The 13,170-nt window shown below is 44.5% G+C and overlaps 1 protein-coding gene across 1 annotated transcript; it reads left to right on the top strand.

Annotated features, from left to right (window-relative positions):
- Positions 1 to 4,382: 4,382 nt before the first annotated feature.
- LOC129394783 (uncharacterized) lies at positions 4,383 to 11,394 on the top strand. Its single transcript, XM_055104095.2, has 4 exons — positions 4,383 to 5,754; positions 5,860 to 6,005; positions 6,331 to 6,714; positions 10,237 to 11,394. Exons 1-3 carry the CDS (start codon positions 4,404 to 4,406, stop codon positions 6,361 to 6,363), a joined length of 1,530 nt encoding a protein of 509 aa, XP_054960070.2. The 5' UTR covers positions 4,383 to 4,403; the 3' UTR covers positions 6,364 to 6,714; positions 10,237 to 11,394.
- The last annotated feature ends 1,776 nt before the right edge of the window (positions 11,395 to 13,170 follow it).

Below are 13,170 nucleotides of genomic sequence, written 5' to 3'. Positions count from 1 at the left end.
TGAGGCAGGAGAATTGCTTAAGCCCAAGAGGTGGAGTTTGCAGTAAGCTGAGATCCTGCCACTGCACGCTAGTTTGGGTGACAGAACAAGACTCCATCTCAAAACAAAAACAAAAACCAGACACTTCTCAAAAGAAGACATACACACAGCAAAAGAGCACATTAAAAAAAGGTAAACATTGCTAATTATTAGAGAAATGCAAATAAAAACCACAGTATTATATTGGTGAGGATGCAGAGCAAAGGGAGTGTAAGTTAGTTCAGCCACTGTGGAAAGAGCAGTGTGAAGATTTCTCAAATAACTTTAAACCGTTTGACACAGCCATCGAAATATGGTATGAGGTCACCACTTCTCCTGTTGTCCTTCTCAGTTTCTCCCCAACCTCCCCTTTTCCCTAGTTTATAAGACAGGAGAAAAGGGAGAAAGCAAAAAGTTGAAAAGAAACAGAAGTAAGATAAATAGCTAGACGACCTTGGCACCACCACCTGGCCCTGGTGGCTAAAATAGTAACAATATTATTAACCCCTGACCAAAACTATTGGTGTTATCTGTAAATTCCAGACATTGTATGAGAAAGTACTGTAAAACTTTTTGTTCTGTTAGCTGATGTATGTAGCCCCCAGTCACATTTCTCATGCTTACTTGATCTATTATGACTTTTTCATGTAGACCTCTTAGAGTTGTAAGCCCTTAAAAGGGCTAGGAATTTCTTTTTTGGGGAGCTCGGCTCTTAAGATACGAGTCTGCCAATGCTCCCAGCCAAATAAAAAACCTCTTCCTTCTTTAATCTGGTGTCTGAGGAGTTTTGTCTGTGACTCGTCCTGCTACATTTTTCTTGGTTCCCTGGCCAGGAAGCGAGGTAATTGAAGGACAGTCGAGGCAGCCCCTTAGGTGGCTTAGGCCTGCCCTGCGGAGCATCCCTGCAGGGGACTCCAGCCAGCTTGAGCGACGCGGATCCTGAGAGCACTCCCAGGTAGGCAATTACCCCGGTGGAATGCCTCATCAGAGGAGTGCGTGGCAGGCCCCCGTGGAGGATCAACGCAGTGGCTGAACACTGGGAAGGAACAGGCACTTGGAGTCCGGACATTTGAAACTTGGTAAGACTGGTCTTCGGAGCTTGCCCACTCCATTTGAGTGGAAGCATGGCCTGATCACCCACGGCGTGCCTGTACTGGCACTTTGGTTTTTGTTTTTGACTTGACTTGAATTGCTTGATACTTTGGTTTTGGTTTGACCTGGCTTGGATTTCTGGATACTCTGATTTTGGTTTTGATTCTGGTTTGGTGAAAACTGAAAAAGTGTGTGTGTGCCCTTTTTACCCATTCTTTGTTTTGTGGTGTGCATCTGGTGTGAGCTTGGTGTTTTGTCTTGAGGAAACATGGGTCAGACACAAAATAAGCCTACTCCTCTAGGAACTATGTTGAAAAAATTTAAGAAGGGATTTAATAGAGACTATGGGGTTACTATGACACCAGGGAAACTTAGAACTTTGTGTGAAATAGATTGGCCAACATTAGAAGTGGGTTGGCCATCAGAAGGAAGCCTGGACAGGTCCCTTGTTTCTAAGGTATGGCACAAGGTGACTAGTAAGTCAGGACACTCAGACCAGTTTCCACACATAGACACTTGGTTACAGCTGGTGCTAGACCCTCCACAGTGGCTAAGAGGGCAGGCAGCAGCAGTGCTAGTAGCAAAGGGACAGATAGTCAAGGAAGGATGCCGCTCCACCCGCTGAGGGAAATCAACTCCTGAAGTTCTGTTCAACCAAACATCCGAAGATCCATTGCAGGAGATGGCACCAGTGATCCCAGTGGTGCCCTCCCCTTACCAGGGAGAGAGGCTCCCCACTTTTGAGTCCACAGTGCTTGCACCTCCACAAGACAAACGTATCCCTAGGCCACCCAGAGTAGACAAGAGAAGAGGTGAAGCCTCGGGAGAAACCCCTCCCTTGGCAGCTCATTTAAGACCCAAAACGGGGATACAAATGCCCCTGAGAGAGCAGCGGTATACTGGAATAGATGAGGATGGGCACATGGTGGAGAGGCGTGTCTTTGTGTACCAGCCCTTCACCTCTGCCGACCTTCTCAACTGGAAAAACAATACCCCGTCCTATACTGAAAAGCCACAAGCTCTAATTGATTTGCTCCAAACTATTATCTAGACCCATAACCCCACTTGGGCTGATTGCCACCAGTTGCTCATGTTCCTCTTTCAAACAGATGAAAGGCGGAGAGTGCTCCAAGCAGCAACTAAGTGGCTAGAGGAACATGCATCGGCCGATTACCAAAACCCCCAAGAGTATGTAAGGACCCAGTTACCAGGAACTGACCCCCAGTGGGACCCAAATGAAAGAGAGTATATGCAAAGGCTAAACCGATACAGGAAAGCTCTCTTAGAAGGATTAAAGAGGAGAGCCCAGAAGGCCACAAACATTAACAAGGTCTCTGAGGTCATTCAGGGAAAAGAAAGTCCAGCACAATTCTACGAGAGACTGTGTGAGGCTTATTGTATGTATACTCCCTTTGATCCCGATAGCCCTGAAAATCAACGCATGATTAACATGGCTTTAGTTAGTCAAAGCACAGAAGACATTAGAAGAAAACTGCAGAAACAGGCTGGGTTTGCAGGGATGAACACATCACAGTTATTAGAAATAGCTAAGCAGGTGTTTGTAAACAGGGATGCAGTAAGCCATAAGGAAAACCACAGAGAGAATGAACGTCAGGCCCGGCGAAATGCCGACTTGTTAGCTGCAGCAATTAGAGGGGTCCCCCCAAAGAGGCAAGGGAAGGGGGGCCCCGGGAAAGAAACTCAGCCTGGCTGTCAGAGCTTGCAGTGTAATCAGTGTGCTTATTGTAAAGAAATAGGACATTGGAAGAACAAATGCCCTCAGCTAAAAGGAAAACAAGGTGACTCGGAGCAGGAGGCTCCAGACAAGGAGGAAGGGGCCCTGCTCAACCTGGCAGAAGGGTTATTGGACTGAGGGGGACTGGGCTCAAGGACCCCCAAAGAGCCTATGGTCAGGATGACAGTTGGGGGTAAAGACATTGATTTTCTTGTAGATACCGGTGCTGAACATTCGGTAGTAACCGCCCCAGTCGCCCCCTTATCCAAAAAGACTATTGACATCATCGGAGCCATGGGAGTTTCAGCAAAACAAGCTTTCTGCTTGCCCCAGACTTGTACTATAGGAGGACATAAAGTGATTCATCAGTTTTTGTACATGCCTGATTTTCCCTTGCCCTTGTTGGGAAGAGACTTGCTTAGCAAACTGAGAGCCACTATCTCTTTTACAGAGCACGGCTCTTTGCTGCTAAAGTTACCTGGAACAGGAGTCATTATGACCCTTATGCTCCCCCGAGAGGAGGAATGGAGACTTTTCTTAACTGAGCCGGGCCAAGAGATAAGACCAGCTCTGGCTAAGTGGTGGCCAAGAGTGTGGGCGGAAGACCACCCTCCAGGGTTGGCAGTCAACCAAGCCCCCATACTTATAGAAGTTAAGCCTGGGGCCCAGCCGGTTAGGCAAAAACAGTACCCGGTCCTCAGAGAAGCTCTTGAAGGTATCCAGGTCCATCTCAAGTGCCTAAGAACCTTTAGAATTATAGTTCCTTGTCAGTCTCCATGGAACACTCCCCTCCTGCCTGTTCCCAAGCCTGGGACCAAGGACTACAGGCCGGTACAGGATTTGCGCTTGGTTAATCAGGCTACAGTGACTTTACATCCAACAGTACCTAACCCGTACACATTGCTAGGGTTGCTGCCAGCTGAGGACAGCTGGTTCACCTGCTTGGACCTGAAAGATGCTTTCTTTAGCATCAGATTAGCCCCTGAGAGCCAGAAGCTGTTTGCCTTTCAGTGGGAAGATCCAGAGTCAGGTGTCACTACTCAGTACACTTGGACCCGGCTTCCCCAAAGGTTCAAGAACTCCCCCACCATCTTTGGGGAGGCGTTGGCTGGAGACCTCCAGAAGTTTCCCACCAGAGACCTAGGCTGCATGTTGCTCCAGTACATTGATGACCTTTTGCTGGGACACCCCACGGCAGTCGGGTGCGCCAAGGGAACAGATGCTCTACTCCGGCACCTGGAGGACTGTGGGTATAAGGTGTCCAAGAAAAAAAGCTCAGATCTGCCGACAGCAGGTATGTTACTTGGGATTTACTATCCGATAGGGGGAGCGCAGCCTGGGATCAGAAAGAAAGCAGGTCATTTGTAATCTACCGGAGCCTAAGACCAGAAGGCAGGTGAGAGAATTCTTAGGGGCTGTGGGGTTTTGCAGACTGTGGATCCCAAACTTTGCAGTATTAACTAAGCCTTTGTATGAGGTCACAAAGGGGGGGGACCAGGAACATTTTGAATGGGGATCCCAGCAACAGCAAGCCTTTCATGAGTTACAGGAAAGACTTATGTCAGCCCCAGCCCTGGGGCTACCCGATCTGACAAAGCCTTTTACATTGTATGTGTCAGAGAGAGAAAAGATGGCAGTTGGAGTTTTAACCCAAACTGTGGGGCCCTGGCTGAGGCCAGTGGCCTACCTCTCTAAACAACTAGACGGGGTTTCTAAAGGATGGCCCCCATGTTTGAGGGCCTTGGCAGCAACTGCCCTGCTAGTACAAGAAGCACATAAGCTGACTCTTGGGCAAAACCTGAACATAAAGGACCCCCATGCTGTGGTGACTTTAATGAATACTAAAGGACATCATTGGCTAATGAATGCTAGACTCACTAAGTACCAAAGTTTGCTTTGTGAAAATCCCCATATAACCATTGAAGTTTGTAACACCCTGAACCCCGCTACCTTGCTCCCAGTATCAGAGAGCCCTGTCGAGCATGACTGTGTAGAAGTGTTGGGCTCAATTTACTCTAGCAGACCTGAACTCCAGGACCAGCCTTGGGCATCAGTAGACTGGGAACCATATGTGGATGGGAGCAGCTTTATCAGCCCACAAGGAGAGAGATGTGCAGGGTATGTGGTGGTAACTCTGGACACTGTTGTTGAAGCCAGATCGTTGCCCCAGGGCACTTCAACTCAGAAAGCTGAACTCATTGCTTTAATTCGGGCCTTAGAACTCAGTGAAGGTAAGACTGTAAACATTTACACTGACTCTCGATATGTCTTTTTAACCCTTCAAGTGCATGGAGCATTATGTAAAGAAAAGGGCCTATTGAACTCTGGGGGAAAAGACATAAAATATCAACAAGAAATCTTGCAATTATTAGAAGCAGTATGGAAACCCCACAAGGTGGCAGTTATACATTGCAGAGGACACCAGCGAGCTTCCACCTTGGTGGGTTTGGGGAATTCCTGCACTGACTTAGAGGCTCAAAAAGCAGCATCTGCCCCCTTCCGGGCATCAGTGACAGCCCCCCTGCTCCCTCAAGCACCTGATCTTGTACCTACTTATTCTAAAGAAGAAAAGGACTTTCTCCAGGCAGAGGGAGGACAAGTGATGGAGGAAGGATGGATTCGGTTACCGGATGGGAGAGTAGCTGTGCCACAGCTGCTAGGAGCTGCAGTTGTACTGGCTGTGCATAAAACCACCCATCTAGGTCAGGAATCACTTGAAAAGTTGTTAGGCTGGTATTTCTACATCTCGCATTTGTCAGCCCTTGCCAAAACAGTGACGCAGCGGTGTGTTACCTGCCGACAGCATAATGCAAGACAAGGTCCAGCTGTTCCCCCTGGCATACAAGCTTATGGAGCAGCCCCCTTTGAAGATCTCCAGGTGGACTTCACAGAGATGCCAAAGTGTGGAGGTAACAAGTATTTACTAGTTCTTGTGTGTACCTACTCTGGGTAGGTGGAGGCTTATCCAACATGAACAGAGAAAGCTCGTGAAGTAACTCATGTGCTTCTTGGAGATCTTATTCCTAGATTTGGACTGCCCTTATGGATTGGCTCAGATAATGGGCTGGTGTTTGTGGCTGACTTGGTACAGAAGATGGCAAAGGTATTGGGGATCACATGGAAACTGCATGCTGCCTACCAGCCTCAGAGTTCCGGAAAGGTAGAGCGGATGAATCGGACTATCAAAAATAGTTTAGGGAAAGTATGTCAAGAAACAGGATTAAAATGGATACAGGCTCTTCCTATGGTATTATTTAAAATTAGATGTACCCCTTCTAAAAGAACAGGATATTCCCCTTATGAAATATTATATCATAGGCCCCCTCCTATATTGCGGGGACTTCCAGGCACTCCCCGAGAGTGAGGTGAAATTGAGTTACAGCGATAGCTACAGGCTTTAGGAAAAATTACACAAACAATCTCAGCCTGGGTAAATGAGAGATGCCCTGTTAACTTATTCTCCCCAGTTCACCCTTTCTCCCCAGGTGATCGAGTGTGGATCAAGGACTGAAACGTAGACTGTTTGTGTCCACGGTGGAAAGGACCCCAGACTGTCATCCTGAGCACTCCCACTGCTGTGAAGGTAGAGGGAATCCCAACCTGGATCCACCACAGCCGTGTAAAACCTGCAGCGCCTGAAACCTGGGAGGCAAGACCAAGCCCAGAAAACCCCTGCAGAGTGACCCTGAAGAAGACAACAAGCCCTGCTCCAGTCACACCCGGAAGCTGACTGGTCCACACACGGCCAAAGCATGAGGAAGCTCATCATGGGATTCATTCTTCTTAAATTTTGGACTTATACAGTAAGGGCTTCAACTGACCTTACTCAAACTGGGGACTGTTCCCAGTGTATTCATCAGGTCACCGAGGTAGGACAGCAAATTAAAACAATGTTTCTGTTCTATAGTTATTATAAATGTATAGGAACATTAAAAGAAACTTGTTTGTATATGCTACTCAGTACAATGTATGTAGCCCAGGAAATGACCGACCTGATGTATGTTATAACCCATCTGAGCCCCCTGCAACCACCATTTTTGAAATAAGAATAAGAACTGGCCTTTTCCTAGGTGATACAAGTAAAATAATAACTAGAACAGAAGAAAAAGAAATCCCCAAACAAATAACTTTAAGATTTGATGCTTGTGCAGCCATTAATAGTAAAAAGCTAGGAATGGATGTGATTCTCTTAACTGGGAAAGGAGCTACAGAATAAAAAATAAATATGTTTGTCATGAGTCAGGGGTTTGTAAAAATTGTGCCTATTGGCCATGTGTTATTTAGGCTACTTAAAAAAAGAACAAAAAGGACCCGGTTTATCTTCAGAAAGGGGGAAGCCAACCCCTCCTGTGCTGCCAGTCACTGTAACCCACTAGAACTAATAATTACCAATCCCCTAGATCCCCGTTGGAAAAAGGGAGAACGTGGAACCCTGGGGATTGATGGGACAGGGTTAAACCCCCAAGTTGCCATTTTAATTAGAGGGGAGGTCCACAAGTGCTCTCCCAAACCAGTATTTCAAATCTTTTATGAGGAGCTGAATCTGCCAGCACCAGAATTTCCAAAAAAGACAAAAAATTTGTTTCTCCAATTAGCAGAAAATGTAGCTCATTCTTTTAATGTTACTTCTTGTTATGTATGCGGGGGAACCACTATCGGAGACCGATGGCCTTGGGAAGCCCAAGAGTTGGTGCCTACTGATCCAGCTCCTGATATAATTCCAGTTCAGAAAACCCAAGTTAGCAACTTCTGGGTCCTAAAAACCTCAATTATTGGACAATACTGTATAGCTAGAGAAGGGAAAGACTTTATCATCTCTGTAGGAAAGCTTAATTGTATAGGACAGAAGTTGTATAACTGTACAACGAAGACAATTACTTGGTGGGGCATAAACCACACTGAAAAGAATCCATTTAGTACATTTTCTAAATTAAAAACTGCTTGGGCTCATCCAGAATCTCATCAGGGCTGGATGGCTCCCGCTGGACTATACTGGATATGTGGGCACAGAGCCTACATTCGGTTACCTAATAAATAGGCAGGCAGTTGTGTTCTTGGCACTATTAAGTCGTCCTTTTTCTTATTACCCATAAAAACAGGTGAGCCCCTAGGTTTCCCTGTCTATGCCTCCCGAGAAAAGAGAGGCATAGTTATAGGAAACTGGAAAGATAATGAGTGGCCCCCTGAAAGGATCATACAGTATTATGGGCCTGCCACATGGGCACAAGACGGCTCATGGGGATACCGAACCCCCATTTACATGCTCGATCGGATCATACGGTTGCAGGCCGTCTTAGAAATAATTACTAATGAAACTGGCAGAGCTTTGACTGTTTTAGCTCGGCAGGAAACCCAAATGAGGAATGCTATCTATCAGAATAGACTGGCCTTGGACTACTTGCTAGCAGCTGAAGGAGGAGTTTGTGGAAAATTTAACTTAACCAATTGCTGCCTACAAATAGATGATCAAGGACAGGTGGTTGAAAACATAGTCAGGGACATGACAAAGGTGGCACATGTGCCTGTACAGGTTTGGCACAAGTTTAATCCTGAGTCTTTATTTTGGAAAATGGTTTCCAGCTATAGGAGGATTTAAAACCCTCATTGTAGGTGTATTGCTAGTGATAGGAACTTGCTTGCTGCTCCCCTGTGTATTACCCTTGCTTTTTCAAATGATAAAAGGTTTTGTTGTTACTTTAGTTCATCAGAAAACTTCAGCACGCATGTATTATATAAATCACTATCGCTCTATCTCACAAAGAGACTGAAAAAGTGAGGACGAGAGTGAGAACTCCCACTAAAAGTGAAAATTCTCAAAGGGGGGAAATATGGTATGAGGTCACCACTTCTCCTGTTGTCCTTCTCAGTTTTTCCCCAACCTCCCCTTTTCCCTAGTTTATAAGACAGGAGAAAAGGGAGAAAGCAAAAAGTTGAAAAGAAACAGAAGTAAGATAAATAGCTAGACGACCTTGGCACCACCACCTGGCCCTGGTGGCTAAAATAATAATAATATTATTAACCCCTGACCAAAACTATTGGTGTTATCTGTAAATTCCAGACACTGTATGAGAAAGTACTGTAAAACTTTTTGTTCTGTTAGCTGATGTATGTAGCCCCCAGTCATGTTTCTCACGCTTACTTGATCTATTATGACTTTTTCATGTAGACCCCTTAGAGTTGTAAGCCCTTAAAAGGGCTAGGAATTTCTTTTTCGGGGAGCTCGGCTCTTAAGACACGAGTCTGCTGACACTCTCGGCCGAATAAAAAACCTCTTCCTTCTTTAATCTGGTGTCTGAGGAGTTTTGTCTGCGACTCGTCCTGCTACACTATTACCAGATATATACCAAAGGGATATAAATCATTCTACTATAAAGACACATGCACACATGTGTTCACTGTAGCACTTTTGACAATAGCAAAGATATGTAATCAATCTAGGTGCCCATCAACAGTGGACTGAATGAGAAAAATGAGGCACATGTACACCATGGAATACAAGTCAGCCATAAAACAGAATAAAATTACGTGATTTGCAGCAACATGGATACAGCTGGAGGCCATTATTATAAGCAAATTAATGCAGGAACAGAAAACAAAATACTGCATGTTCTCACTTATAAATTGAAGCTAAACATTGAGTACACATGAATTCAAAGAGGAAAACAATAAACACCAGGTTCTACTTGAGAGTAGAGGGTGTGAGGAGGGTGAGAATAAAAAATCTACCTATCTGCCAGGCACGGCAGCTCACACCTGTAATCCCAGCACTTTGGGAGGCTGAGGCGGGTGGATCACCTGAGGTCAGGAGTTCGAGACCAGCCTTGCCACCATGCTAAACCCTTGTCTCTACTAAAAATACAAAAATTGGGCCAGGTGCGGTGGCTCACTCCTGTAATCCCAGCACTTTGGGAGGCTGGGATGAACGGATCATAAGGTCAGGAGGATGAGACCATCTTGGTCAATATGGTGAAACCTGGTTTCTATTAAAAATACAAAAATTAGCCGGGCATGGTGGCATGCACCTGTAATCCCAGCTACTCAGGAGGCTTTGGCAGGAGAATCGCTTGAACCTGGAGGCGGAGGTTGCAATGAGCCAAGATCACGCAACTGCACCCAAGCCTGGGCAGCAAGAGCAAAACTCCCTCTAAAACAAACAAACAAACAACTTATCAAGTACCATATTCACTATCTGGCTGCTGAAATAATGTGTACACCAAACCCCAGAGACATGCAATTTACCCATTTCACAAACCTGCACATGCACCCTTGAACCTAAAATAGAAGTTGGAAGAAAAAAGCATAAATAAAATAAGATTCAGAAATTGAGTAGATGAAACAACTATGATTTTAAAAACAGTTTTCTTCCTTTTCTAAAATATGGATGTTAATAGATGTTCTGGATCTTCAGCCCTCATCTTGGACCATGAAGAATGGAAAACAAATGTCAGGGGTGATGGAGCAGAGACATCCCTAAAGGCTTCCTGAAGCTGCCATACCAGCCCAGGTATGCCTAACTCCTGACTTTTTATGTGAAAAAAAAAAAAAACTTGTGTGTTTTAAGTCAGTATGGATAGATCGCAATTATTCATAGCTAAATAAAGTGAAATGAGCTGTTGCACTTGAAAAAAAAAAGCAATATTTTGAAAAATTCGCTCCAGTTACAATTTACCAATAATAATTACAGCTCTTTGCCAGGTGTGGTGGCTCCTTCCTGTAATTTCAGCACTTTGGGAAGTTGAAGCAGGCAGATCACCTGAGGTCAGGAGTTTGAGACCAGCCTGGCCAAGATGGCAAAACACCGTCTCTACTGAAAACACAAAAATTAATCAGGTGTGGTGGTGCGCGCCTGTAATCCCAGCTACTTGGGAGGCGGAGGCAGGAGAATAGCTTGGACCTGGGAGGTGGAGGTTGCAATGAGCCAAAATCATGCCACTGCACTCCAGCCTGGGTGACAGAGTGGGACTCCTTCTCAAAACAGAAAAAAACAAACAAGAAAAATGATTACAGCTGTCTATTGTCCCCAGAGAAATGAAGGAATTTGGAACAGGTTTTTCTCATCTATGATTTCTGAAGAAAGAAAGAGGCTCACATGGAGGGAGAGGGAAATGCTGAGTGTGATATACGAAGAACAGACAGTGAAGTCAGTGTGTCTTTCTGGGTTCTGCGCTTCCTTTAGGTGTTCCTCTGCTAAAAAGCAAATTTTCTGTGAATCTTCAAATTCCTGAGCAAAACTATTCTTTTTTTTTTTTTTTGAGACGGAGTCTTGCTCTGTCGCCCAGGCTGGAGTGCAGTGGCCTGATCTCGGCTCACTGCAAGCTCCGCCTCCTGGGTTCACGCCATTCTCCTGCCTCAGTCTCCCAAGTAGCTGGGACTACAGGCGCCCACCACCACGCCCGGCTAATTTTGTATATTTTTAGTAGAGACAGGGTTTCACCGTGTTAGCCAGGATGGTCTCGATCTCCTGACCTCATGATCCGCCCGCCTCGGCCTCCCAAAGTGCTGGGATTACAGGCTTGAGCCACCGCGCCCGGCCCAAACTATTCTTTAATATTTAATCAGGAAATGTGAGTATATGAAAAGCTTGAGGCCGGGCGCGGTGGCTCACGCTTGTAATCCCAGCACTTTGGGAGGCAGAGGTGGGCGAAATCACCTGAGGTTGGGAGTTTGAGAACATCTTGACCAACATGGAGAAACCCTGTCTCTACTAAAAACATAAAAAATTAGCCGGGTGTGGCGGTGCATGCCTGTAATCCCAATTACTTGGGAGGCTGAGGCAGGATAATCGTTTGAACACGGGAGGCGGAGGTTGCAGTGAGCGGAGATCACGCCATTGCACTGCAGCCTGGGTAACAAGAGCGAAACTCCACCTCAAAGAAAAAAAAAAAAAACCTTGAGTAGAATATGTGAAAGGTTACAGTGCAAAAAAAACCTTGAAATTACATATTGATATAAACATAAATGGGGCAAATATGTGCAATTTAATGTAAACTAACATGCAAATGTTGATTTATTTTAGGAATAAATGTTATCAGCATTTATCCTCACAGAGTTAGAGATTCTAGACTGTTCAACATTTATAGAAGAAACAGAGACATATCTCAAAGGGTTATTCTCACATAGAAAAACACCAACATTATATACTTGAGAGAGAAATTCTACTTATTAAATAGTTGATAAACTGTTGCTATCTAGACTGTTCAAGAGTTTAAATGTAGGCAATCTTCCCGCTACTTATGTGTAAGTGTTCATAAGAGGGATATGAGAACTTTGCTTAGCAAACACATATAGAATATTACAGTCATATAGAACATACAAATATAATGTAAAAATTTTAAATATTGGAAGCCATTGTGTCAGCACACTAAAACATATAATTATATTATGATCCAGGGTACTTTATGCTAGAAATGCAAGTGAGATTTAGCATTTGGAAATCCACTAACAAATTAGTTAAATAATTTAAACCAATAGAATGTCATGTTTCATGTTCATAGCTATAAATAAAGACATTACCAGAATTCTACAGAAAAATTTATATATATATTTCTACATATATTTATTTATTTATTTATTTATTATTATTATTTTTTTTTTAGATAGAGTCTCGCTCTGTTGCCCAGGCTGGAGTGCAGTGGTGCGATCTTGGCTCATTGAAACCTCTGCCTCCCAGGTTCAAGCAACAATTCTGCCTCAGCCTCCCGAGTAGCTGGGACTATCGGTTTGTGCCACCACACCCAGCTAATTTTTGTATTTTTGGTTGAGATGGGGTTTCACCATATTGGCCAGGCTTGTCTCAAACTCGTGACCTCGTGATTCACCTACCTCGGCCTCCTAACGTGCTGGGATTATAGGTGTGAGCCACTGTGCCTGGCCTGGAAAATTATATTTTTAAAAAATTAGCAAGGATTTAGCAGAAAGTATTTCTGAAAAACATGAATAACAGATAACTGTACAAGTAAAAGTTAGTGGCAATACATATTTGAAAAGGAAGATTCAACAGAATTGGGTCAATGATCTTTTAATCAGTTTAAAAATTGAGTTGAATCCAACAGAGACACCATCTTATTATGTTCTGAAAATAGAAATTTTACTGCAAAGAAGAATAAATGAATAAAGATATACATAAAAAGCATAAAGGCTCACGCCTGTAATTCCAGCACTTTGAGAGGCCGAGGTGGGTGGATGACCAATGGTCTGGAGTTGGATACCAGCTGACCAACATGGTGAAATCCCACCTCTACTAAAAATACAAAACATTAGCTGGGCATGGTGGTGCATGCCTGTAATCCCAGCTACTTACGAGGCAGAGGTAGGAGAATCGCTTG

The sequence above is a fragment of the Pan paniscus genome, chromosome 20, assembly GCF_029289425.2.
Source record: "Pan paniscus chromosome 20, NHGRI_mPanPan1-v2.0_pri, whole genome shotgun sequence".
Lineage (NCBI taxonomy): Eukaryota > Metazoa > Chordata > Mammalia > Primates > Hominidae > Pan > Pan paniscus.
The sequence above is the reverse complement of the archived record's forward strand: the minus strand, read 5'-3'. Positions and strand labels throughout refer to the sequence as shown.

Bases quoted from the DNA above. Each gene is read 5' to 3' on its own strand.
- LOC129394783 (XM_055104095.2), top strand. From the start codon at position 4,404: ATGTCAGCCCCAGCCCTGGGGCTACCCGATCTGACAAAGCCTTTTACA. The intron at 5,755-5,859 runs GTAACAAGTATT...TGCTTCTTGGAG, and splicing joins AGAGATGCCAAAGTGTGGAG to ATCTTATTCCTAGATTTGGA. The intron at 6,006-6,330 runs GTAGAGCGGATG...CTTTCTCCCCAG, and splicing joins AGCCTCAGAGTTCCGGAAAG to GTGATCGAGTGTGGATCAAG.